The 25,214-nt window shown below is 54.7% G+C and overlaps 9 protein-coding genes across 9 annotated transcripts; 4 read left to right on the top strand and 5 right to left on the bottom strand.

The window, feature by feature from the left end:
* Positions 1-971: 971 nt before the first annotated feature.
* On the bottom strand, positions 972-3,048 carry CKA2 (Casein kinase II subunit alpha'). The gene is made up of 5 exons (XM_062885530.1): positions 2,864-3,048; positions 2,202-2,782; positions 1,763-2,136; positions 1,271-1,690; positions 972-1,215 (listed from the first exon to the last, which is right to left on the bottom strand). The coding sequence occupies exons 2-5, from the start codon at positions 2,440-2,442 to the stop codon at positions 1,117-1,119; spliced, it is 1,134 nt and encodes a 377-aa protein (XP_062748503.1). The 5' UTR covers positions 2,443-2,782; positions 2,864-3,048; the 3' UTR covers positions 972-1,116.
* A 177-nt stretch (positions 3,049-3,225) lies between these two features.
* Positions 3,226-5,706, top strand: QC762_111080 (uncharacterized protein; the record flags this gene model as incomplete). The annotated part of the gene is made up of 1 exon (XM_062885529.1): positions 3,226-5,706. One exon carries the CDS (start codon positions 3,226-3,228, stop codon positions 5,704-5,706), a length of 2,481 nt encoding a protein of 826 aa, XP_062748502.1.
* A 1,004-nt stretch (positions 5,707-6,710) lies between these two features.
* On the top strand, positions 6,711-7,448 carry QC762_111070 (uncharacterized protein; the record flags this gene model as incomplete). The annotated part of the gene is made up of 1 exon (XM_062885528.1): positions 6,711-7,448. One exon carries the CDS (start codon positions 6,711-6,713, stop codon positions 7,446-7,448), a length of 738 nt encoding a protein of 245 aa, XP_062748501.1.
* Positions 7,449-7,668: 220 nt separating this feature from the next.
* Positions 7,669-11,724, bottom strand: QC762_111060 (uncharacterized protein; the record flags this gene model as incomplete). Its single annotated transcript, XM_062885527.1, has 6 exons — positions 11,690-11,724; positions 11,064-11,539; positions 10,603-10,682; positions 10,123-10,505; positions 9,506-10,054; positions 7,669-9,437 (listed from the first exon to the last, which is right to left on the bottom strand). The coding sequence occupies exons 4-6, from the start codon at positions 10,247-10,249 to the stop codon at positions 7,669-7,671; spliced, it is 2,445 nt and encodes an 814-aa protein (XP_062748500.1). The 5' UTR covers positions 10,250-10,505; positions 10,603-10,682; positions 11,064-11,539; positions 11,690-11,724.
* Positions 11,725-12,391: 667 nt separating this feature from the next.
* QC762_111050 (uncharacterized protein) lies at positions 12,392-14,952 on the top strand. The gene is made up of 2 exons (XM_062885526.1): positions 12,392-13,350; positions 13,535-14,952. Exons 1-2 carry the CDS (start codon positions 13,189-13,191, stop codon positions 14,372-14,374), a joined length of 1,002 nt encoding a protein of 333 aa, XP_062748499.1. The 5' UTR covers positions 12,392-13,188; the 3' UTR covers positions 14,375-14,952.
* A 492-nt stretch (positions 14,953-15,444) lies between these two features.
* On the bottom strand, positions 15,445-18,476 carry URE1 (Urease; the record flags this gene model as incomplete). The annotated part of the gene is made up of 3 exons (XM_062885525.1): positions 15,445-16,792; positions 16,882-18,161; positions 18,285-18,476. 3 exons carry the CDS (start codon positions 18,474-18,476, stop codon positions 15,580-15,582), a joined length of 2,685 nt encoding a protein of 894 aa, XP_062748498.1. The 3' UTR covers positions 15,445-15,579.
* A 270-nt stretch (positions 18,477-18,746) lies between these two features.
* On the bottom strand, positions 18,747-19,814 carry vti1 (t-SNARE VTI1; the record flags this gene model as incomplete). Its single annotated transcript, XM_062885524.1, has 3 exons — positions 19,155-19,814; positions 18,902-19,100; positions 18,747-18,834 (listed from the first exon to the last, which is right to left on the bottom strand). The coding sequence occupies exons 1-3, from the start codon at positions 19,717-19,719 to the stop codon at positions 18,747-18,749; spliced, it is 852 nt and encodes a 283-aa protein (XP_062748497.1). The 5' UTR covers positions 19,720-19,814.
* Positions 19,815-19,943: 129 nt separating this feature from the next.
* On the top strand, positions 19,944-21,413 carry atg6 (Vacuolar protein sorting-associated protein atg6; the record flags this gene model as incomplete). The annotated part of the gene is made up of 1 exon (XM_062885523.1): positions 19,944-21,413. One exon carries the CDS (start codon positions 19,944-19,946, stop codon positions 21,411-21,413), a length of 1,470 nt encoding a protein of 489 aa, XP_062748496.1.
* A 354-nt stretch (positions 21,414-21,767) lies between these two features.
* On the bottom strand, positions 21,768-24,719 carry QC762_111010 (uncharacterized protein; the record flags this gene model as incomplete). Its single annotated transcript, XM_062885522.1, has 6 exons — positions 21,768-22,029; positions 22,178-23,045; positions 23,106-23,427; positions 23,485-24,440; positions 24,500-24,632; positions 24,699-24,719. 6 exons carry the CDS (start codon positions 24,717-24,719, stop codon positions 21,768-21,770), a joined length of 2,562 nt encoding a protein of 853 aa, XP_062748495.1.
* Between the last annotated feature and the right edge of the window lie 495 nt (positions 24,720-25,214).

Here is a 25,214-nt window from a genome sequence, read left to right as displayed (position 1 = left end):
TCACTTCACAGCATTCGGCTCTCGGTTCCATTCAACACTTCATATGTACAGCTACAGGTAGCCACTATCTCATATCAATTCTTTATAGCAATCTTTTATGACGGTTCTTTATTACTGCTCTTTCCACCGTAGTCTTTCACACAATTACTTTTTCCCTAGTAATTTTTCACACCAGCTTTTTCATAGCCCTTTTTTTCACACCTCTCAATCCACCATTCACTTTTCCCAGTAATTATTTCACAGCTATCATTTCGCAGCCAAAATTTCAAAGCCGATATTTCAGAGTTGATATTTCACAGCTGATATTTCACAGCTGATATCTCACAGCTGATATCTCACAGCTAATTACCATCCCACGACTTACCCCACAGTCCAGTTATAAACTTACTTCACACCTTCCATGAGCTCATAGCTCTTTTACCACAGAGCCTTTGCATATTCCTTGGTCCCGACTCGGCCACAAGCCTGGCCCTTCCAGGCTCGTAGAACCAGGTTGTGCTGTGATTTAGGGCTGGTATTCAAAGGACAGACAGAGAGTCAAACCTGATAGGTAGTTCAGGGTGGTAAATATACCTTGTCATAAATGCAACATGACACAGCTCAGGAGTGTCAACAGCCCCTGAAATAAACCAACACATCCATTCGCTACCCTTCCCTATCCTTCCTCCACACTCCCTCGCCTCACATATAGAGGAAAGAATTACCACACCCCCAAATCAAAAAAAAACCAAAAAAAAAACCACGAATCCCATACTCCTTGCCATTTCTAATCGCACCAAACGATATTTCACTAACTACTTTATTCAAGTTGTGTTTCTTTCTCTCTCTCTCTCTCTTCATTCTCCTCAATCTCCCATCTCCCATCTCCTCACACCCACCCACAGTCACTTTCCCCCCTTCCCCCAACCTCGGCATGTCCCCCTCCCCCGGTCCCGACTCCAGCAGCAGCAGCCCTGGTATCAAAATCAAATTTCCTCTCTGCGCTTGGCTGCTACTTGGGGAGGATGTCCTGCCTTCCTTCCAGCCGCTTTCCACTCCTCAGCAAGCCCACGAGTCATCCGCGTCCGGGATGGCAGGTGACCAGAATTTTCTGACCGGATCGTCCTTACGTATCAACTAGATTGCTTCGCCGGCGAGATAGCGCTGGAGGATGCCCTCATCGCGAATTGGCGCAAAGTAGGGGTGGGCCATGGCTTCCTTGGCGGTGAGACGTTCCTTTATTTTACCATTAGCATCGGATGACATCTCATCACGGTAAACAAAAACCTACCGCATGGTCGTATCGAAGCAACTTGTCGAGGAAATCAATCGCCTCGTTCGAGACGAATCGTTGATTGTCTGCATTGACAAAGCTGTGCCAGGGCTTCTTTTGGAAACGGCCCAGAATGTCATCGTACTGTGTGTCCAGCTCGATCTCGTACTTGTCTAGGTAGTCAAACAGGTCGTCGGTGCCGAGCACCTTGGCGATCTTGACGAGCTGATCGGCGTTGCTCTGACCGTGGAAAAACGGCTCCTTGCGGAAGATCATGGAGGCGAACATGGCGCCCAGGCTCCACATGTCCAGGCTGTAATCGTATTCCTGGTAGTCGACGAGAAGCTCGGGACCCTTGAAGTAGCGCGAGGCGACGCGCACGTTGTACTCGGTGCCGGGGTGATAGAATTCGGCGAGACCCCAATCGATGAGGCGCAACTATTGAGAGAGTGTCAGTAGTGGTCAGGTTAGAGAGAGAGCCAGAGGTGTTTTGATTGATGGTGGTCGTGCCTTTCTGTTCTCATGATCGATCATAACGTTATGAGGCTTCACGTCGCGGTGCATGATGCCCTTGCTGTGGCAGTAGTCGAGGGCCTTGAGGAGCTCGTAGATGTAGTAGCGGACGTCGATGTCGACAAACTTGGGGTAGAGGGTTCGGAAGTCGGTGTTGTTGACAAACTCAAAGATGAGCGATGGGGTTTTGCTCTGCGAGTCCCTAACCACGTCGAGCAGGGCGACGATGTTGGGGCCGCCTGCCAGGTTCTGCAGGATCTTGATCTCGCGCTTGATCTTCTTCTTTTTTACGGGCTTGAGCACCTTGATGACGCATTTTTGATAGTTGACGACGTTTATTCCCTCGAAGACCTCCGAGTACTTGCCGCGGCCTGGGGAGGGGGGAGTGTGGGGGGTCAGCGAGTCGTTGTTTGGAAGGAGGGTTAAAATGACTGACCGATCTTGCGAACAACTTCGTAGTTTTCGAGAGCGCCCCAGCTGATATTGACAGAATCATAGTCCCAGTAGCTCCTGGGCATGTTCTGGTTGACATCGGCATAGACTCTGGCCATTCTGGAGACGGGTGCGCTCGTTTGCGCGGTCGCTGGGGGTGCGGGATCGATGTTGCAAATTGGCGGTGGTGTGGGCGAGAGAGCGCCCAATGTCAGCAGACAGAGTGAGGGGCACACGGCCAGCATCTTTTTGAGAAGAGTCCTTTGACCAGGCGCGCGTTTCGCTGCGCTTGCCGTTTAGCGTAGCTTTGCAGGGATGCCTTGCCTGGCAACCCACCCAGTCCAGTTGCTTGCAGCCGATAAGGGTGCTTATCGCGGTGACCTTGCCTTGCCTTCCAGTTGCCTGCCGCTTTCAGGTCAGGTCCTTTTTCTCTTTTTCTTTCCCGTCTCTCTGTTGTACAACTTCAAAATGTGAGATCTGCACCGAGTTGTGTGCTACTTGTATCCTGTATAGTGTCTCCTCTGGTGTCTCCCTTCCAGGTGGAAAGGCGTCCGGTTGAGGCGCAGTTTAAGCCCTATTCTCCATCTTGCCATTTTTAACAACTGTTAGCATCTTGGTCCTGTGAGAACTGGCCAACTACAGGTGCCCGCCGGGAGTGAACCTTACGCGTCCGTTTCTTTAGCACTTCTGGGCAGCTGGAAATATGTCCCCGATATATCTCGTAATGAAAAGCTGCTCTCCATCTTGATTCTTGAATACCTGACTGGCAAGTGGCACGTCGGCTTCTTTTATTGTAGTTTCTCAAACGAGCTAGCAGCCGAGCCCCCTTGTCGCCATGTCGCATCAGAAGGCTCGGCACCTATCCGCTACCCATCAGGCGGCGGTGAACCACTCATCGTCCTGCATTGAGCCCCGCGATAGCTAACCCGATTCTCTATCAAGGGATATTCTCGAACCATTCTTTTTGTCTTCTTTCAACGCGCCTCTTTTGGTTTCTTCTCGGCGTCGTCACTCTCGGCTCTCTCATTATGTCGCGAAGGACGAATAGACCTCCCTCCACCTACGAGGACACGCGTTCTATCCGCTCCCAGCGATCCAGAGCCCCGGCTAACCATGGCTCCCAGAGGGCGGCACGTCCAGCCGAGGCTGATCGCCAGTCGCTGCGCCCACCTGCTGCTGAAACAGATCGCTATTCCCTTCGTGAGCACTTTGCAGCAACCAGGAGCGTGCTAGAGTTTGATTTTGACGACGCTTCCTCCTTTGTGGGTTCGACCCTGGCGTCTGAGCACTTGGGCGGAGAGGACCAGGATGATGATGAAAAGGTTGCCGCCGAGCGAGAGGTCATCAGGAAGCTATTCGCAGACGGCCCTCTGGACAGAAGCTACTATGAGCTTATGTGTCTTCCCAAGAAGGGCCCGGCACTAAGGCGAGAGGAGGTTCAGGCTGCCTATAATCGCCTCGTTCAAGTGCTTGCTGTGGAGAGGCAGTCAGGACCTCTGCAGAGCCCGGCAGGTTTCTATCTGGGGATGGTTCAAGCGGCATATGAAGTCTTGGCCGACCCATCACGAAGAATTGGTTACGACTTGTCGACCATCGAGGGGTATGACTCGGAGGATGACGAGGCCGAGCTTGATGTTGCCCTTCTTGGTGCAGAGAAGCAGACCACTTATGAGAGCAAGATCCAAGATCAGTATATCCTGCTCACTCGCCGGGATGCCCGAGCGACTACAGACTTGGGATTCAGGGTGAATGCTTCGCCTCTACTTGCGTCTTCTGAGGAACTTGCGAAGCGTGGAAACCCTGGAGTGGAAGTGCTGGATTTCTCGTTGCAAAAGTCTGCCACCGTGGCCTTGCCAGGATTCAAAGAGCCATTCGAGGAAGCCTCAGTAACTCTTGTGAAGGTCTTGAAAGACTTCTTTGAAGATTCAGAAGAGGGAGAAAAGAAGGCACCTCTTCCGGAGCAGCAGCAGCAAAAGAAGGCATCAACCAAGCCTCCCATCCGGTTCACTGACCCAACCCTCACCATCACCGGCTCAGTCCACGGTCTCCTCGATGACCCTATCAGACTCGCCCCATTGGTTCTGGACCACTACCAGCCTCCAGGCCCATCCATTCACAGCCGCCGCCGTCTTGACCAGCTTCTATCCTCCCGTTTCCTGCCAGCCTTGAACCTCTCCTTCCGCCAAGAGATGGCCTGGCGCGACCCGAGGACCCCCCAGCACCCTCAAATCCCTGACCTCATCCTCGAGACAGACATATCCCCCCTCCCTCACCCCACAACCTCCCTCCGAGTAGGCCACACCATCCCCCTCCTCCACGACCCAACAGCCCCCATCAACGTGGAGCTCTTCGCCTCCAAAATCTGGTCTCACAATATCACCAACTTTGGCCTCGCCGCCCACAAGCGAGTCGGCGCAGACTCGAACGGAACCGCCTTCCTCATCGCCGACTCGGGCGACTTCTCCCTCCTCAACCTCGCATCGTCACGGCCAAAAGAATGCGCCGACATGACGCACTTCTCCCGGACCTTTGGCTCCCGCTCGCTAGCCTCCTTCACCAACCCCCCAACCCTAGAAGTAGGCTACTCCTTCGCCCTGCCCGACCTCGGAATCCACCAAGGCAAATCCCTCACCAGACCCTCGGCCCGCGGCCTCTCCGTCCTCGACGCCGACCTCGACGAGAACAAACCCGGCAGCTGGACAATTTCCACCGGCTTCACCCCGGGGAACATAGCAGCCTACCTCCGCTACGGCAGGGATTTTTTTTCCTCTTACCTCCCCGGCAGAGCAAAGGGCGGCATCCGCGGGGAGGTCGAGCTAGCGGGCACCGTCCAAAAGGACTTTTACCTCGCGTTCCGAGCGCTAAAGTCGTTTGGTCGGTTTAGCAAAGCAGGGTTGGAGGTCGGGCTGTCGCCGTTCAATCTTCATCTTTCGCTCTACTGGTCCAGGCTCGGGCAGAGGTTCTCGCTGCCTTTTCTCATGGCGAGCGGGGCGGGGAGGTCGAAGCTGGGGATGAAGGTCCTGTTTTGGAGTACCGTGTTCCCGTTTGCTGCTTTGGCGGCGTGTGAGCTTTATAAGCAGAGGCAGAGGCAGAGGAGGGCGGTGGCGAAGGCGAGGGGGCCGGGGATCAATCCTGCGGCGCTGAGGCAGTATATTAACAAGAGGAGGACCGAGGCGGATGAGCTGACTGTTATTCTGGCCACGGGAGCGGAGGGGAGGCAGAGGGAAGAACGACAAAAGGGGGGGTTGGTGATTTTGTCGGCGAAGTACGGGGTTAGGAATGCGCCGCCGGAGGAGGTGGCGGATGTGACGATTGCGCTGGCGGCGTTGGTGGATGATTGGGGACGGTTGCATATTCCGAGGGGGGTGAAGAAGGGGAAGTTGCTTGGGTTTTGGGATCCGAACCCGATGGCGGGGCAGCAGGGGAAGGTGTTGAGGGTGAGGTATTTGTGGGGGTATAAGGAGTATAGTGTCGAGGTGGAGGGGAGGGAGGAGTTGAGGTTACCGTGATGGGGTGGGTTATGACTGGGGTGAAGAAAACAACAGCGAGTTGGCTTACTTTGCTACTTTGGAACTTGTTAGAATGTTTTTGACTTTTTTTGTTTTGGCTTAAAGCAGACAGACAGACAAAAGCACCACTCCGTCAGAGATGCATAGCAAGATGAAGCTCCACCACCTGGTTGAATGATAAATAAAAATGAACTGTTATCTAACACCTCATTCTGTAAAAAGGCTCTCATGATATTTCATAGCCAAAAAACTTGGAAACAAAGAGCTCCTCTTAACTAACTAGCTCTCTCTCTCTCTCTCTCTCTCTCTCTCTCTCTCTCTCTCTCTCTCTCTCTCTCTCTCTCTATTATCTAGATCTTGCACAAGGGGGTCAGCCTGCAGCTACGACAACGATGACGAACCCCTATTTATCTTCCTGCCAGTGCGGGGGCCATACAACAAGGGGCCAAGCAAGCTTGCAGCGGTTAATATACCACCCGCCTCCCCGAGCCACGCCGATCGCATATCTCTCACGCCTCTGTACCTACCTCCAGAAATTCCAGAAACAGGGGAATATGTAACTGACATGACATGTTCATCTATGTACTATATCCATCTCGGAAGCCATTGCCGTTGTCTATCTTCTTCTCCGTCATAGGACGCCTCATATTGGCCAGGGACGATGGGGTGGAATAAATTCCCGGGACAAGTAATCACGCAATTTGGATGGACGGGTATTACCTGGGACAATTGAGCAGCCTTTCAATGTGTCTGTGATGCTGGAAATGAGTACCTAGGGGGATGGTGGTCGATTGGTGGGATCGACTGTTGTATTTGTTGATGGCATATTTGCGGGGAGGGCAATATAGAGGTGACGATCCGGGGTTGGGCTCCGTGTTGATCTTGTTGTATATATTTTCTCGCCTCCTCCCTGGGAACTGTGTTTTGTCTTGTTCTTCTGTGGTTGCCTTGTCACCTCCAGCTTTGTTTACTTGCAACGGTCTACCCCTATCTGCAACCCAGTCATGCAGCTCGCCCTCACAATCCTGGCCTTCGGCGGCCTCGCCTCCGCCCAGGGAGCCCAAGGCGCAGGCAAAACAACCCGCTACTGGGACTGCTGCAAGCCCTCCTGCGCCTGGCCCGGCAAGTCAACCGCCTCCACCCCCGTCCTGACCTGCGACCGCAACGACAACCCCCTCAACGACCGCGGGTCCACCCGCTCCGGGTGCGACTCGGGCGGGTCAGCCTTCATGTGCAGCAACCAATCCCCGTGGGCGGTCAACGAGACCGTCGCCTACGGCTGGGCGGCTGTCAACATCGCCGGCAGCAACGAGGCCTCCTGGTGCTGCTCCTGCTACGAGCTCACCTTCACCTCCGGCCCCGTCTCGGGCAAGAAGATGATCGTCCAGGCCACCAACACCGGCGGCGACCTGGGAAACAACCACTTTGACATTGCCATGCCGGGGGGTGGTGTCGGGATCTTTAATGCGTGCACCCAGCAGTATGGTGCGCCGCCTAATGGTTGGGGGGAGAGGTATGGCGGTGTGGGGAGCAAGAGTGCTTGCGAGAGTTTTCCGGACAAGCTCAAGGCGGGGTGTAATTGGAGGTTTGACTGGTTTATGGGGGCGGATAACCCTGATGTGAGGTTCAGACAGGTTGCCTGCCCGGCGGCGATTACGGCCAAGAGCCAGTGTGTGAGGCAGAGGGATGTTATTGATCAGACGCCTACTGGGCCGAGTACTGTTCCTACTTGGACTCCTTGAATGTTGAGAGCACGGGGAAGGGTAAGGAGAGGCCCGTGGTTAAAAAGGAGAGATGATTATTCACGGCTAGCAATCATCTCACAGCGTTCGGGATACAACACGCAAAAGTCTTTTGATATCATATAACTCATCTAGCCATTTCACCCATCACAAACCCAGTGCCTCATCTTCTGATTCCACCATGTCAGCCAAGAATGCCCGAGACAAACCCGCCCAGTGTTTACCACCGGCGACGTCCCTCATCCTCCTCCTCGTCGTCATCTCTCCGGCGACCGTAACCACTGTAGGTGTTAGATTCACCGTAGCCGCCATAGTCACCACGACCGTAGCTAGCAGCTTCGCCACCGCCATAGCCACCAGAGCTTTCCTCTTCACGACGGCCATAGCCGCCGCCATAACCTGAACTCTCCTCCTCACGACGACCATAGCCACCGCCGTATCCAGAGCTCTCCTCCTCACGACGACCGTAGCCACCGCCGTATCCAGAGCTCTCCTCCTCACGACGACCGTAGCCACCGCCATAACCGGAGCTTTCCTCCTCACGACGGCCGTAGCCACCGCCATAACCGGAGCTTTCCTCCTCACGACGGCCGTAGCTGGCAGCCTCACCATAACCGCCGCCGCCGTAGCTAGGCCTCTCCTCCTCCTCCTGCTGACGTCTGTAGCCACCACCCCCATAGCTAGGCGTCTCCTCCTGCTGCTCACTCCTCTCCCTCTCCCTCTCCTGCCTAGCAGAGTTAAAAATATTGCCCGCCACACTACTCAAGAAACCCCCCAACCCTCCACCCCCCTCCCCAGTCCCCGCATTCTCGGCCGCCTGCTTAAAGCTCTGCTTCACCCCCGCAACGATATGCCCGGCCGCCGCCTCGGCAATCCGATCCTCCATCGTCTCCGGCGCAGCATTAGCATAATTCTTCTTCACCTTCAACCCACCCCCCCCACACCCATGCCCGCAATCCTTCTCCCCCTCCCTATGATTCTCCCCATTCTCCACCCCCTCCCTGCTCAGCTTCCGCCTATAATCCTCCTGCTGACCCCGCCCCATATCATTCCACCACTCCTCCACAATCCCATAAATCAGCCTCCGGCCCTCATCAGCCCCGTCAGGCCCCGTGCTCCGCTGCGCAGGGTGGTGGAGCACACCATAGATAATCTTGTTGAGAACCCGATCGACATCCACCCCCTCGTCATCGATAGCCTCCATGAGCTGCGGCACAGACCAGGAAACAACCTTCGACGCCGCCCGCCCAGCAACCTCGTTGAGAATGTTCGTAAAATGATCCTTCGACAGCATCGAGTGCGTAGGATCAGAAGCGTCATCGTCCTCGAAAACAATGTGCTGCTCGTTCTTGCTCGACTCGATAATCTCCGTCGCGCCTGTCGCGAGCTCGTTCTTGATCTGCTCGATAACCGGAATCACAAACGGGGCGATGACCTGAAACACAAACAACGAGAGCTGCTCCTCGAGCTGCTCGATAATCTTGGGGAGAATCGGAATCCTAGACACCGCCTCCGAGATGCTCTTGAGCAAGTCGTCGTGGTACTCGATCGCGGGCATGATCTGCCGGAAGATGTCCTGGACCTGGCGGGTAAACTCCTCCGTCTCCTTGGGCGAGATGCTCGTCTGCTCCATCTGGGCGGCGTTGGCATTGTCCTGGATCTCGTTGACCTTGTTTTTCTTGTCGCCGCCGATGAGCCCGTCGGGGATCTTGTCGAGGAGCTCCCGGAGGTAGGACAGGTCCGAGTTTTTGGACTGCTCGAGCGTGTTCTCCAGGTCTTGGATTTCACTCTGGATGAGCTTGTCCGAGACCTCGCCCGTGACCGAGTGCAAGAAGTCGACGCCGCCAAAGGTGCCGGTGACGATGGGGTAGACTTCGTCGTTGGCGCCCTCGAGGGAGATCTTTGTGTTGCGGCCCACGTGGGGGAAGACGTCTTGCTCACCCATTTCGATGAGGGCGAGTTCGATGTAGTTACTGTGGGCGAAGTAATCTGCATTCATGTTAGTTTCGAACCTTGTCCTGTAAGATATAACGACGAGAGAAACATGCCCTCAAGACAGTGCAACCCAGTCCCGATCAACCTCAGGCACTCATACAAATCATCCTTGTTCCCACTCCTCCCATACCTCCTCCCAAGCTCAATCGCATCCGTGAACAGCTTCCTGCAGTGCGCAGCCGACGTCATGATCCCGATGTTCTCATTAGCAATGTAATTCTTCATGCCCGTCTCGGGGTCGATCGCCAGCTCGACCTCCTCGTTGACCGGGCCGCGAAGAGCGCGGTGGTACTGCCTGGCGTCCTCGTTCTCGGCATAGTCCTTTGGGTTGTCGATGTGGTCCTCGGGGCGGTAACACCCCAGACGGTCGGCCGTCACCTCGAACTCCTTGCTGCCGTAGCCGAAAGTAATGAATCCGAGCACGCAGAGAAGGAGCCTGATGGCCTCGGCAGAGACGCTCTTGACGGTGCCGACGTCGATGGCTTGGGAGTAGTCGCGGAGCCAGTTGCCAAAGTAGACGCGGGAGACCATCAGCTTGTCGAATCTCTTGCCGCCGACGGCGCGGGCCATCATGACTTTGAGGAGGGCATCTTCAATGTCACCGTGGCGCCCTGTGATTGTAACAAAGCGCCCAATCAGCCTGGTGATGTGCCGTAAATGGTAGGAGGAATCAACTCACAGTTCTGGCCCTCGATGCTAGAAATCCCGGCAATGTTACCAGCGCCGAAGGCGAGGGTGGGCTTCACAAACCAAAACAGGAGGATGACCCCGAGCAAGATGGTCGGGTACTCCCTTGAGTAAGCCATGGCTGAATATGAATTTCTTTATCGCTATGATGCTTTGTAGTAGTTTAAAGTCGCAGAAAATAACAACGGTAGTTGGGTGTAAGATGAGTTTTAGGTAGAGGGTATCAATGGGCGAGATATTTCAAAAGTCTTGGAAGAAGAGGGAACCAAGTGCGGGGCAGAAGCTCGCAGAGAGCAAGACAGGAAAACAAAAACCCCTGTTTGCCGGTGAGCTCAGCTCGGTGGATTCGGGCTTTGGAGATGGGATGGATAAGCTCTATTTGTTGGAGGTGTGGCAAGAAAGAGGGTCAGCACGAGAGAGAGAGAGAGGGAGGGAGGGAGAGGGAGAGAGAGGGGGACGAGAATGAGGATACCAATTCCCTAAATATAAACGTGAGCATCACCCTCCATTATCAACTTGGAAACAAAGCAGGAGCTCATATCCTGCTTCGGGCTGCTTGAACATCAGCGCGGCTCACACCATTGCATCGGCCATGCCATATCACAGCCAAAAACCCGAGTTTCAGGCAATCAGAAACACTGCCAAGCCAACCATTCAGCTTGCGTCGTTCGCGGGGCACAGGGAGGGGTTGACTGGCGGAGCGGGGTTGCCCTCTGGCAAGCGGGGTGGGGTCGATAGCTCATGGAGAGGTAAACGGTAGCAGCGTCATCGTCATCGGGTTGGTACCCTCGTACCCATCACAGACTGGGCGCTTGAGCCCAACCGAAGCCAAGATCTTGCTTTGGGACCCGGGACACAACATTCTGGAGATGGCTTCTTTTGTTCATCTACACTATGCTCGAGACTGACACGAAAGAGAGCGCTGTTCAGTACCTAGACTGAGTCGGAATCAAACGCGCAATGGCTTCAGCGGGGTGTGGCTGGCGCGTTGGTGCTGTGGATGTCGACGAGAAAGCGGCGGAAGTTCAGGCGGGGCTGGCCATCCGGCCGTCCGCGCCGCCTATGCCCGTCTCAGCATTCCCGCGCTATGAAAAATTCGGAACGTCTAGACCTTGAGAAGAAGTTCAGAAGCAGAAAAGCGTGAATAACTGAATGTGATGAGCACACCGCCGGCGAGCGAGGTGCGGCAGGGCAACAGTGATGTCGCTGCCAGCTGCAACTCGGCGTCTTGTTCGATCGATATGATCCAACTGTCGCGCAACGAGCTCGCCTGTCCTGGGTCGTCTTGGGTCGTCTTGCCCCGACAATGCGTTTCCAACGGGTTGGGCTTCGTTAACGGTATCAAGTCAAGTCCCGTAGTCTTCAATTTGTATTTCGAGGACATGTTGCACAATTTACATAAAATAGTGCTTTTGGATAGCGCGTCAGTGTAGTGCTCTAGGTACGCCGTCCTTCGACGAAGATTGATGCTGGCATGGAAAGAACTTAGAAAATCATATATCATTTCAGAGCAGGAAGCAAAGTGCGAGGCTATAGGCTGAGATGAAGAGCTGACAGACAGCGCCGGCCTAAGCTGCTGTATGCTCCTCTCCAGAGACTCTGTGCCATGTCAGTGGCGGAAGGCTATAGCAGAGAAATAAAAGGTTCCCCAAATTCCTGGAGCAATAGTGGTGTATAATGCCCCTAACCAAGAGAAGCAAACCGTTGCGACAGAAGCTGGTTCGAAGAATGGGAAGTGAGGGGGAAAGCGATCACCTCAGGCTGTGAAGAACTGAAGAAGAGAAGCTTGGGCGGGCCTGGGCAGAGAAAATCAGAGAGACCCGGGGGGGGGCGCTCCACAGCAGCTTCAAAATCAATCAGCAAAGAAAAAAATCACCCCGGCTTTTGGGCGGTGCTGACGAAGACCCCCTGTCGCTTTGGGAGGGGACGGAGGACAGCGCTGCGGTGTCTCAAAGACAACAGCGAGCCCCAATTGGACAGTGGAAGGCCTCGCGTAAGACCACTCGATTTTCCGCCAAACGCTGGAAGAGCGCCCCCGAAGTACCTAAGGGGCCTTCGAGATAGCTGCATCGCGTAGCTGAAGAACAGCGACCCAAGTCGCCGGCGGCTCGCTGGACCCCTACAGCGGTGCACCGAGCATGCAGACATGGCGAATCGATTTACGAAAACCAGCCTTGTCGATATCAGCCATGATCAATGGCACACCTCCACGACAGCAAATAAAAATATTGGTCGTCAGTCCAGCGCCATCATAGAGAAGAACAGCAGCGACCAGAAATCAGTGACTGCGAGGATGTTGTGGTGGAGAGGTTTGACTGCAGGCCCCAGTGGGGTTTGTTGGCGCGTCGGGTTAGGTAACATGTTGTTGCACCAAACTGAGGTGCCCGGGTTCGCTGTACACGAGGCTCTGGAGCTGGCTGGGCAGGTGCGACTGCGGAGCTTTGCGCTTTTGGGGGGGGGGGGGACCGATAGAAGGTGCAGAAAAGAAAGGCTGCAAGAGACGGAGTACCTAATGAAGGACGGGATGTACGGTGTTGTCTATTTGTAGTGGGATAGTCAGGAATAGGTAGCGGTTGGTAGTAGGCGGGCCTGAAATGTGTTGACAGGCGTGTTGTTTGGAGCCTTGCGGGCAGGACGCTGAAGCTTCCCCGGAGCGGGGTGCCCTGGTGCCGTGACTGATTTCGCCCAAAATCGGGCAGCCCCCCTTCCACCCCCAGGCAGCGCACAATTTTTTTCACGACCCGCCAATTTTCAGCAGGTAAATCAGCGCTGGCTCTTCCCCCAGCGGCTCGGCGTATATTTTGGGGACCCCGCCACTCCCCCCAAACCTCCCGCCCAAAAATTTCCTCTTGATCTCTCCCTTCATTTTCCAGCACCTCCGCTCAGCGCTTTGCCCTCCCCAAACCACAGCGCAATCCACCATCGCGCCGTCGCATTCGCAGCAACAGCGCCGCCATCCCGCTATTATCTTACAACAGCAACAGCAACAGCAACAGCAACAACAACAACAACAACAAAGTCATTCTTAACAGACCCCAAAACCCGAAAAGCCGCAAATATGCCGCGCCCACCCAAGAAGGTCGCTGAGGTCGCCCCCTCGCCTGCGCCAGTCGCGCCAGCCATCATCAACCCCATCCAGCAACAACAACTCCCTGTTGCCCAGATCCCCGGTGGCCCTCCCGTCATCGATGTCGCGCAGTTTATTCGCGTCAGAGACTCTGTAAGCATTGGCTTTGCACTTCCACTTCCACCCACCCCCGCCACCTCTTGCCTCGAGCTGGGCTAGGTGCAAGGCACAACCCGCCCACTCCTTTTCTTTACTTGTACCTGCTTGGTTCTGGCAACCGCACCCCCATAAGCTATGGCCACCCAGACACCTTCACACTTGCTGACCGTCCTCCAAGGTGTACAACCGTCTGCAAACTATCCAGGATTTGATTAGGAGTTTTTCTGCCGATTATTTGCGTCAGACGAACCTTCTCATTGGTGAGGGTACCAGCCTCGAGAATGGACAGGAGACTCTTGACCATCTCAACGGCGCTCTCGGCGGCCTGATGCCCGCTGCCCTTGCTGCCCCCATGCCCGTCGTTGAGGAGAAGAAGGAGCGCAAGAAGCGCACTCATGACCCCAACGCCCCCAAGCGTCCCCTGACCCCCTACTTCCTCTACATGCAGACTGCTCGTCCCATCATTGCGAGCGACCTTGGTGAGGGAGCTCCCAAGGGTGCTGTCCAGGAAGAGGGCCAGCGTCGCTGGGCTGTCATGGCCCCTGGTGAGAAGGCGGGCTGGAACACGGCTTACAAGTACAACCTCCGCCTCTACCAGGCTCGCGTCCACTCCTACAAGGCCGGCAACATGGACGCCAAGAACATGTCGGATGATGAGGCTCGTGCTTATGCTGAGCTCTACAACATTGACGTTTCCAACCTCGCCCAGGTGGAGGAGTTCCCCGCCGATGAGCAGGATGCCATCGCCGAGCAGCTTCACCAGACGGCCGCTGTCGAGTCCCCTCCCGCCGAGGTCTCCGAGGAGGAGCCCGCGCCGCCAGCTAAAACCCCCAACAAGAAGGCCGTGACCCGCAAGCGGAAGAGCACAGCTGCCACTCCCGCTGTCCCCGAGCCTCCCAAGCCAGAGCCCGCCGCCACTCCGGCGAGCCCGGAGGCCAAGAAGAGGAAGAGAACGTCCAAGGCGGCCGAGATTGTGGAGGAGCCCAAGAAGTCTGCTCGTAAGAAGACCAAGAACTGATTGTGCTCGTCTCCTTGTCTCTCTTTTGCGCGTTATACTCTGGGTCTGGTTTGGGTCGGTTCGTTTCCAATCTTGATGATACCTCTGGCGCCTCTCTTGCGTTGCCTCTCTGCACTGACTGGGGCGGCATCTTTTCTTTATGCTTTGGGAGCAAAGGCAGCTGGGTTTTGAACAACGCGGGCATGATATTTTTCTCCATCTCTGATCGCTTTTTGCCGCAACAGTTGAAGCAGGCGGTCGCGCGTTTTTGTATTATTTGTATGGGTATGAACTGGGGAATATTGGCGGGTCAGTTCTCGTTTTGCTTTGCTATTCAGGTGGGAGCGGAGGAAGGGGAAAAGACGCAGGAATGGCTTTTGTATGGAGTCTTGTCGGATGTATGTAGTCGTCTTGGGGCCTGGGTCAGTGAGTGCGTCGCCGTTCTGCATGTAGGCATCGAGTGAGCTCGGGGGCTTGGTGAAATGAAACTTCAATAAGTACACTTGTGTTACGTTGTGTGACATGTTGTGATAGAGACCAAATGATCGAAGTCTGCACCAGGTGGGTGTTTCTGTTGACTATTCGGATCTCTTATCAAGGGTTTTTTTTTCTGGATGGTTTCTAGAACCTATTATCTTGAGAGCCGCCAGCCTTGTGTTCCAAGCATAGTGCCACCAGGAGGATTATGGGGGCTATATATCGGACCATCTTCTCTGCTGATAGCTCTCAGCCTTTGTAGAACAACTGCTTCTTGATTGTGAGTGCTCTGGCTTTCTCAAGCTACCACTTATACGCTTTCAGAACCCTACAGAAGTGTTTGGGTCCGAAGTCGAGGTCAAAGCACAGGCGGGACGGTCCCAACTAACACCCTGACTTGGAGCACTCCTCCCTCTCCACAACGGGACCTCGAAAGCCCTATTCCAGGGCCCCAGCACACACCCTGTTTTTAAACGACACTGTTTAACGAGGAATAGGGGTCGAGTTTTGCTAACTGACCAGCCCCTTTTCCAAGCACCATGAGGCCTTGCTGAAGACCTATACGCCATCAAAACTGACAGGCTCCTTCTTGTCATGTTCACAGAGCAATTTTTCACCACCCTCATCCAGTCTCAAGCTATAGTTTCAAATTCAAATGTGTACAGATCCCGCTTGCCTTACGTTAACTACCATATCACACACAAGCAAAAAAAAAAAAAAAAAAAAAACCAACCCTTATACCCCCGATCTTAATAAACAAAATACCCCTGCGTCAACGGCAGTTTCTCACTCGGCTCCGCCTCACACCTCTTCCCGTCCGCCTCAACCACATACCTCTCCGGATCAACCCTCATCTTCGGCATCTTATCATTCCACTTCATATCCCTCTTCCCAATCCCCCTACACCCCCTCACCGCGCTCACCCTCTTCCTCAGCCCATAACTCTTTATATTCCCGTTCTCAACACTCTCCTTGCTCACAAAAACCACACTCGCACCGGGCAAATCCCTAGCAAACATCTGCCTCGCAACCACCGGCTGAATGGTCGGTATGCTGGCATTCGGATCCCCCATCATGGCCACCGCAATCAAGCCCGATTTCACCACCAAGCTCGGCTTCGTCCCAAACCAGGCCGGATCCCAGACGACAAAATCGGCTAGTTTGCCGACTTCGATGCTCCCGATCAGGTGGGAGAAACCTTGGGCGATGGCGGGGTTGATGGTATACTTTGACACATATCGTTTAACCCTGACATTGTCGCAGCCGGTGGGGGCATCTTCGGGCAACGGGCCGCGTTGGAGTTTATTCTTGTGGGCGGTGTTCCACGTTCTGAGAATGACCTCCCCGCAACGGCCCATGGCTTGGGAGTCGGAGGACATCATGCTGATCGCGCCAAGGTCGTGAAGGACATCCTCTGCGGCGATGGTCTCGGCTCTGATGCGGGACTCGGCAAACGCGACGTCTTCGGGGATGTTTTTGCTTAGGTGGTGGCAGACCATCAACATGTCGAGGTGTTCGTCCAGAGTGTTGAGGGTGAAGGGGCGGGTTGGGTTCGTGGAGGAGGGTAGCACGTTGGGGTGTTCGACCACAGAGATGATGTCTGGGGCGTGGCCCCCGCCGGCGCCTTCGGTGTGGTAGGTGTGGATTGTGCGGTTGGCAAAGGCGGCGACGGCGGTTTCGACGAAGCCGGCTTCGTTGAGGGTGTCGGTGTGGATCATGCACTGGACGTCCATTTCGTCGCAGACGGAAAGACAAGTGTCGATGGCGGCCGGGGTGGTCCCCCAGTCTTCGTGGAGTTTGAGGCCGCAGGCGCCGGCGGCGATTTGTTCTCTGATTGCGAGGGGGTCCGAGTCGTTGCCTTTGCCTGTGATGCCGATGTTGATGGGGAGGGAGTCGGTTGCCTGGAGCATTTGCTTCATGTAGTGCGCGCCGGGGGTGCAGGTTGTTGCGTTGGTGCCGGCGCTGGAAAAGGGGGCTGGGTTAGTGATGTGGTGGGATAGGGGGTTAACGAAAAAAAAAAAAAAAAAAAGGGAGGGGGGGGGGCTACTTACCTGGGACCTGTACCACCACCCAGGAAAGTAGTGACTCCAGAGGCGAGAGCTTCCTCCACCTGTTGAGGGCAGATGAAGTGAATATGCGTATCAATCCCACCCGCAGTGATAATCTTGCCCTCACCAGCAATAACATCCGTACAGCTCCCCACCATCATCCCCTCCGTCACCCCATCCATCACATCCGGATTCCCTGCCTTGCCAATCCCGACAATAAACCCCTCCTTAACCCCAATGTCCGCCTTGTAAATCCCCGTCCAGTCCACAACCAACGCATTCGTCACCACCAGATCAAGCGTATCCCTATCCGACCGCCCGGTCGCCTGCCCCATCCCCTCACGAAGCGTCTTGCCACCACCAAACTTACACTCCTCCCCATAAACCGTATAATCCCTCTCAACCTTGATCCACAGATCCGTCGCCCCCAGCCTCACAAGATCTCCGGTTGTCGGCCCAAACATGGTATTATACGCCCGCCTATCCATCGTAAACCCCTCCATAAACTCAACAACATCCTTCTGCGGCGTGTGAGCAAAGCCCATATCCAACAGCCGTTTGACAATCTCGTCAGGATTCTTCCTCGTCTCCTCCACCACCCCGTTCGCGATTCTGTTCCCCCCTCTAATAACCTTATGCCCCCCAATCTCAACCAGCGTGACAGTCTTTTTGTCCCCCGGCTCAAACCGAACAGACGTCCCGGCAGCGATATCCAACCTATACCCTACCGCCGCAATCCGATCAAATTCCAATTCGGGGTTGACTTCCACAAAGTGATAATGAGACCCGACCTGCACCGGCCTATCCCCCTTGCTCGTCACCTGGAGCTTGATCCTCCTCCTCCCTTCATTCAGCCTCACCACCGCATCCTTGACGCAAACCACCGCTCCGGGCTGGGCTTCAGGCGCGTATTCCTCTGCCGGTGGCACCGGAAACGCATCATTGCTCGGCACAGGCAGAAAACTCCCATACAACGCCCTGTCGAGGTTACCATCATCAGAGGAGATAGGGTTGTGCACCGTGACGAGGTAAGTACCGCTAGGAAACGTCCCCTCGATCTGTATCTCATGCAGCGTCGACAGCACACTCGGCAGGACGTGCCGTCGACCTAGCATCGTCGACCCGAGGGACATGAGGTCAGAGACGACATGGTTCCCGTCGCGGATCAGCTCCTGGATGTTGGACGAGATGAGCGCTACAGCCTCAGAGTGGTTCAGCTTCAAGCCGCGGGCGAGACGCCGCTGGGCGAGGAAGCCGAGGTGGGAGATTGTGAGCTTGTCGAGCTTTCGTTTTCGTCAGTTTCAGTTGGTGAAAAGAAGAAGATGGGATGAACACCACGGCTGCATGTCAAATGGGTTGGGTGTGAGGGACTGGCTGGGCATGGTGTGTGTGACTGACTGACTAACCTCTCTCGGTACAAGAAGCATCTTTGCCCAACCTTGTGTCTCCCGTCTCACAGACAAGGAAAAAAGGTTCAAACCGGACGAAATTGATAAGTTGACTTTCCTAAAATCCCAGGACAAACTCGGAGGAATTATCAAAAGATATGCCACCACCCCCCGTTTGTTTATGAGTCCCCCCTCCGGCGCCGGGATCATGGTCGTGGTGGGTGGGTGGGCGATAACCCCGCATTAACCAACTGATAAGAGAAGCTCCATTTATTACGCAAGTGGTAGTATGTACATTTACACAACAACACACACAGCTAAAAGAAGCCGAGATAAGAGCAGTGAGAGAGAGGCAGGAAAAAAGACCGTGTTTTACAAGCAACTCAAATCATGCTGACCCATCCATAACCCTAGTACAGCCAATAAATAACTCCTTCTAACCGTTTCGCCAGCCTGTAAAACAAACAATTCACACATCAATCATTTGAACTTGCTAAAGATGACAGCAAAGATGAGCAAAACCAAGACGGTGATGATGGCGATGGTGATTATCCGATTGGTAGCCATCCTAGACAGATAACAAGTAAGTATGTGATTTTGAGAGTCCCAAAAGGGGTGCGCAGCAAACATCATACCTACGGGCAATGCCCTTGATGCTCTTCAAACTGCGATCGACATAACCCTCGCTCTCGTACATAACGCGCGTGGTGTGCTCGATCGTCTCGCGCTGCTGCTGCAGCGTGGCCAGAGTGTTGGCACCGATGGACTCGGTCTCGTTCGCCAGCTGTTGACTAGCCTTCAGGCGCTGAGTGCTGCGGTCCAAACGATCGGTTCCTTTATCATCAATCAGCTTCAGATTCCCCTTCCTTTGGCTTCCTAGAAACCTACCAGACAACAACTGCTGCCTCTGCTCCAGCTGCGCATCCCCAGAAGCACCACCGGGATTGTCCGTGTACCGTCCCCCAAAAAGCGCACTCCTGTCCTCGGCCAGAGTCCGCAGCTTTCGCCTGTATCCATCGACATCGCTCTTGTAGTCGCGGATCCGTCTGTTGATTGCTGTGCGCTGAGACGAGGGGACGTTTTGCTTCTCCATCTGCATCTGGCCCACTAGCTCGTCGGTTTCCTCCAGCGCCCGCTCTGCCGCGCTGAGGGCGGCCTTTCTGGGCTCGCCGGATAGCTCATTGATTTGGTCGAGTTTCTGGGTCAGGTCGGCGCGGACGAGCAGGTATTCTGATTCGTAGTGCTTGAAGAGCTCGGTGCCGGCGTCGGTGTCGAGGGGGTTGGACATGGTGATGGCAGTTTTGGGCTGAGAACTGAACGCCCCGGCTAGTCGTTGGTATTTACTTGTTGACTGATGTTTGTCAAAGTCAAAGTTCCAGGTTGACTGGTTGGTTGCGGCGACGACGACTGCGACTACGACATGCAAGCACGGGCCAGTGGCTGGCACGCACATGACAGCCTGGGGAGGTCACCCTTAACCCCCCGGCCAGCAGGTCGCTGAGTCGCATGCGGGCGGGGGTGCTTGCGTGCCGGGGGACAGGGGTGTTGTTCAACTGTGACGTCCACTGTCCAGCCCACCTAGAGCGACTGGTGCCTACCTCCCCGCCAGATCATCTATTTATCTACCTTTTATCTCTATCAGCTACACCTCGAGACTCTTTAGATCTCCGGCACAAGATGTTTTGCCAGAAATGCCGCGGCCCTCTGAAGCTCGACGGCTCTCTGGAGGACCTCAATCCGGCCGCCTATGATCTCCTCGTGGCGACACACTCACAGCAACCACCCAAGAAACCCCCAGCCGCATCGCGAACTCTACACTCCCAGGACAGGGCGCGCAAGTCCACCTATGAGAAGGCTGTTCGACAGGCCGGTCAACCCATGTTCAAGAGACATGGAGGGCCCCCACGAGCAAGCGACAGTTCCATGTCATTCATCTTCCTGACTGAGTCTCAGATCACACCACACAGAAGCCAACAACCACAGCAACAAGATGCTTCCTCGGCGCAACCGGCGAATGGAGGAAATGATGGGCCGCCAGACGACGACAAGTCTTATGAGATGGAGCGCATCGCCAAACTGTTCGAGATCCTGTCAGCGCGATCCGATATAGACCACCCAGTGTGCGTCGAGTGCACCGAGCTTTTATTGGAGGAATTACAGAAAAGACTCGAGACGACAAACCGTGAGCGGGACGCGTATGTCGCTTGCCTCAAAGAGATACAGGCCAGCGCACCCACAGACGACGAGATCCGAGCCCAGGACGAAGCCCTCCGGAGGGCCAGCCAAGCCGTGGCCGAGCGCCGCAGAGAAATCGAGCAGCTAGAGGAGGAAAGGACCAAACTAGATCTCGAGCTCCTTGCACTCGAAGAAGAGGCCGAGAAGGTTGACGCTCAAGAAGACGTCTTTTGGAGGGAACGCAACGCCTTCGCCTCTCGACTAGCCCATTTTCAAGACGAACGCGACAGCATTAACAGCACCTTTGACCACGATTCCCGCCAGCTCGAGAAGCTCCAACGCAGCAACGTATACAACGACACATTCTGCATCAGCCACGACGGAACCTTTGCCACCATCAACGGCCTCCGCCTAGGCCGCTTGCACGCCCGCCCGGTCGACTGGCCCGAGATCAACGCCGCCTGGGGCCACGCCCTTTTGCTCATCGTGACAGTCGCCGAGAAGCTCAACTACCACTTTGACGGCTACGAGCCCCAGCCCATGGGGTCTTGCTCCCGAATCATCAAGTTGGAATACCAATCCCCCTCCTCGAGCCGGTACGGCTCGGCCAGGAGCGCCCCTCCACCCGCGCCGAAGCGTCATGTTTTGGAGCTGTTCTCTAGCGGGGACATGCCCTTTGGCATCACAATCATGCATAGGAAGTTTGACCAGGCGATGGTGGCGTTTCTGGAGCTGGTGAGGCAGCTGGGCGACTTTGTGCAGAAGCAGACGGCGAGGGAGGGGACGCCGCTCGCGCTGCCGTACAGGATCGAGGGGGACAAGATTATGGATGTGAGTATCAAGCTGGGGATTGCGCAGGATGATGGGTGGACAAAGGCTTGCAAGTTGACGTTGACGTGCTGCAAGTTTTTGTTGGCGCATGCGAGTAATGTGAATTCGATGAGTAACGGGAGGGGGGCGGGGGGTGGATGAGGGTTTTTTTTGTGGGTGAGGGGAGGCTAGGTAGGCGTAGGGGTACTAGATTATTTTGGGATTGCGATTGGGACTGGGGTCGGCTTTTTCTTTTGTGGATGGGTTATTTAGCAAGGAGTTGGGAGTCGGCAAGGGAAATATATATACTAGTCATTTGCGGGCATGGTTTTGAACCAGGAGCGAGAGAAATGGACTAATGAGATCAACAGCAAGGGAAAGCGCTATCTTATAGAGACGAATCGGCGCAAGTAGAGCAAGGTGATGTTTTGGAGCTACTTGGATAGTACTGATGATCTGTGAGACATTTGGAAGAGGGCAAAGATGGTAGTGAAGCCTGTCTCTCAGGTCTGAGGGCTAACGATGGTGATACTCCTCTTCCCAGTCGTCATACACCCTCCCGTTGAGCATCGCGGGAGAGTTTTTTGACTTGTTCAACTTTATCCGCCACTGTGTCCTGACAGATTGCTGTTCTAAAAGGTAGAGTTGGAACTGGTACTCGGGCTGTCGGAGGGGGTGGTCGATTGGTAGTTTTTGGATGGGATCGCCCTCTTTCTCTTCCTCTTCCTCTTCCTCTTCCTCTTCCTCTTCGCCTTCGTCTTCGTCTTCGTCTTCTCTGCTGCAAAAAGAAATCAGCATTCTTCTTCTACCACAATACCATCACCACCAAGTAAAATATATATATATATATATATATATATATATAAAAGAATAACAAAGAAATCAAAAATTAAAAATAAAAAAAATAAAAAAAAAGACTAACCTACTTTTCCAACCCTCCCTTCCTCTCCCTCATATACTCCCTAAACCCCCTGCTCAACCCCCCCACCGTTTTCAAATGCCCCTCTTTCACCACCACCCGTCCCACCACCCCGTTTTCGTTTGCCTCAAACTCCGCCAGCGCAACAGCAGTCTGAAGCCCGTTCCTGATCTCCCGTCCGTTCCACCCCAACTCCCTCATCTCTTTCCCCTTAACCCACTCCCTCGCCGCTGTGTGAACCACCACCCGCCCATTACTCTCCCGTTCCAGTCTATCAAACCCCACCTCCCAAACCCGCCCCCTCTGCTCCTCATCCAGTTCTTTATAGTGCAACGCGACGTGAATCCGACTGGTAAAAGCATCATCAAACATCTCCACTCTGTTCGTCGTGAGCATCATCACCCCCTTGTAATACTCCAGCGCCCGCAGGAATACCGACACAAGACTGTTACGACGGAGATCTTTGGATTGGCGACGCTCAAGGTAGACGTCTGCCTCATCGATGAGGACTAGGGCGCCGAAGCGTTCCGACAGGGTGAGGTAGTATGACAACGAGGTTTCGATTTCCGAAGGAGAAGGGGGGAGGTCGGCGGGGGTGAGGGGGAGTAATGGGCGGCGGGTGAGGAGGGAGGAGACTTCTGCTGTGAGGGTTTTCCCCACTCCTGGGGGGCCGTGGAGGAGGAAGATCCTGCCGAGGCCTTTGTCGGGGATTATGTCACTTGGCCAGGGGTAGATTTGGGAAGGGGAAGAGAGGGGGGAGGAGAAGGGGGTTATCACGGCTTTAAGGGTTTGTTTTGTCGATGGGTCGAGGACGAGGTGGTTGAAGGGGGTGGGGGAGGGGGTTATGGGATGCAGGGAGGAGGTTCGGATGTGCGCTTGGGGGGAGGGGGTGGGAGGTTAGTTGGGAGAGAAGAAGGGGTAAAGGGGGAACTTACCCCAGCGGCGTTCTTTGAGGATAAAAGCTGGGATCAAGGGCCCAATGACCATGAAATATAACTCCTCGTTTCGGGGCAGGGGTGAGGATCTCGGGTCGAGGTCGTCAAACCCTGCCCAGGGACTAGGCTCTTGCTTCTCCTGGCTACTGCTGCAAACAGCACAGCTGCACCGTGACAACATCTGCGGTAACCTGTCCTGTCTTGCCGGGGTGTGCTGCTGATCCCAGCGAGGGGCAAACTTGGGCGTCGCAATGCGGTGATGAGGCGACTGCTCAGCAAACCGCTCGTACCCCTCCGGATCGACAATAACCTTCCCCTTGATCTATCACGTTCAAGTCAGCCCCCCCAATTCTTTCCCCAAACCATTAAGAAAACTCACCATCCCCCTCGTCCTCCCCCCTCCCAAGTACCCTTCGTACTCCCTATAACTAACCCCCCCAGCCAACCCCCAATACCGTCTCCCCATCTCGACCCTCTGTCCTCTCACCCCACCCTTCACCCATCTCTCAGGCACCACAGGTAAGGAAGTGATATCCCTCTCCCCCACCCAAGGCCAAATAATCCTCTGTATCATCTCCCGTCTCATCAGCCCCTTCTTGTAGGCAATCCCCCACATGTAAACCAACATCCCATCACTCCCCACCCCTTCCACCGAACCAGCCGCTCGTAGAAAGTTAATCCCGGAAACCACACACCCCGTCCACTCCCCATCCTTCTCGCGGTACACCACACTCCCCGGCTTGAGGAGGCACCAGAAGCGGCTGTATGTCGTCCGGCCTTTTGCCCAGCGTTTTTTCTCGTCATCTAAGCCGGGGCCGTAGAGATCGGCGAGGAAGGTGAGGAGGACATCAATATGTGCCGCCGTAGTGGCTGCATACCTCCCATCATGGCAGTCCGGCTGAGATGTTTTATATTCCTCCAACTCCCCCCAGTGATGCGCAAGCACCTGGTAAGGCTCCGCTATCTTCAGCACGGTCCCCCGTTGGATGACCTCAAAACCGGGGTAGTATTGCACCACAGCCGAAAGCGCAGACCGGAGGTAAGGGGAGTGGATTACCATTTCTTTTTTCTTACCAAAACCAAAAGCATTGTTAGGCAGGTCGCCCATCATGGAGGGGATGAGGTCCGGGGGGGGGAGGTCGTTGTCTTCGTCTTCCATGTCGGGGGTTCGGTAGGGGTAGGATGGCGGGCGGTGGAGGTTCATCATCACTGCTTGCTGGCGGTTGTTGTGGGAGGAGGGGGTGGTGATTGTGGTCAGGATTTCCATGACGGGGGCGGTGGGATCAAGGTGGTTGGTAGGAGGGGGGGAAGGGGGAGGGGGTTTGCCGTTGTGGGCTGGGAAGTACATTAGTTGGTTGAGTAAGAAAGGGGAGGGAAGGGGAAGGGGGACGAACTGGAGGTTATTTTGCCGTGTTCGTTGACTGCGATGGTGGTGTAAACAACAGCATTGTCCTTTTCGTCGGCGGGGTTGGTTGCTGGTGTGGGATGTCCAATGTTCTCGAAGCTCGCTACGGAGCAGGCGTAGGACTGGGTGTGAGAGATGTCAGATTCAAATCTGTGAGGAATTTTCAATCAGGGGAAAGATTTACTCACGACGTCTTCGATCTCATCCATGGTTGGTGCTGTGGGCTTGGAAATTGACTGTGTTCAGTACAAGGTTGAGAAAGGATAGTGAGAACGGGTAAACTGTAGCGACATGACTGAGTGAACCTGTTCTTATGTAGACAGAAGAATCCTATCCTAGGCACATCCAACTACCCTATCAATTCCCATCATCACCCAATCCACACATCGTGAACTTGAGCATGAGCAAACATTTCCCCTGTTACACAGCAAGGAAACTTCCTAATCAGGTAATGGTCTGTGCACATGTCGTCTCTCTCTCTCTCTCTTGCGGAACCATTCCGCACTCGTTGGCAGCCAAAAGTCCTGCATAAACAACCCCATCCTACACAAGGCAACCACTCCTAAAGCACCATCTCATCATCCAAGCAAATCTCTAGAAAGTGTACAGTCTCATTCATGTTTTCAGACACACATATATTACCCCTTCGTGCCCTTCCACCGCGGAACAAAATCCGTCCTTCACCAACGAAAAATATACACAGC

Source organism: Podospora pseudocomata, assembly GCF_035222375.1.
Source record: "Podospora pseudocomata strain CBS 415.72m chromosome 1 map unlocalized CBS415.72m_1, whole genome shotgun sequence".
Lineage (NCBI taxonomy): Eukaryota > Fungi > Ascomycota > Sordariomycetes > Sordariales > Podosporaceae > Podospora > Podospora pseudocomata.
Note: the sequence above shows the minus strand (reverse complement) of the source record. Positions and strands in the feature narration are given on the sequence as shown.

What these genes read in the sequence shown, in the direction of transcription:
- CKA2 (XM_062885530.1), bottom strand. Translation starts at nt 2,442, where the DNA reads ATGCTGGCCGTGTGCCCCTCACTCTGTCTGCTGACATTGGGCGCTCTC. An exon ending in CGAAGTTGTTCGCAAGATCG is followed by an intron (nt 2,137 to 2,201) that starts GTCAGTCATTTT and finishes CCCCCTCCCCAG; the next exon opens with GCCGCGGCAAGTACTCGGAG. An exon ending in TGCTTCGATACGACCATGCG is followed by an intron (nt 1,216 to 1,270) that starts GTAGGTTTTTGT and finishes GGTAAAATAAAG; the next exon opens with GAACGTCTCACCGCCAAGGA.
- QC762_111050 (XM_062885526.1), top strand. Translation starts at nt 13,189, where the DNA reads ATGCCGCGCCCACCCAAGAAGGTCGCTGAGGTCGCCCCCTCGCCTGCG. An exon ending in TTATTCGCGTCAGAGACTCT is followed by an intron (nt 13,351 to 13,534) that starts GTAAGCATTGGC and finishes CCGTCCTCCAAG; the next exon opens with GTGTACAACCGTCTGCAAAC.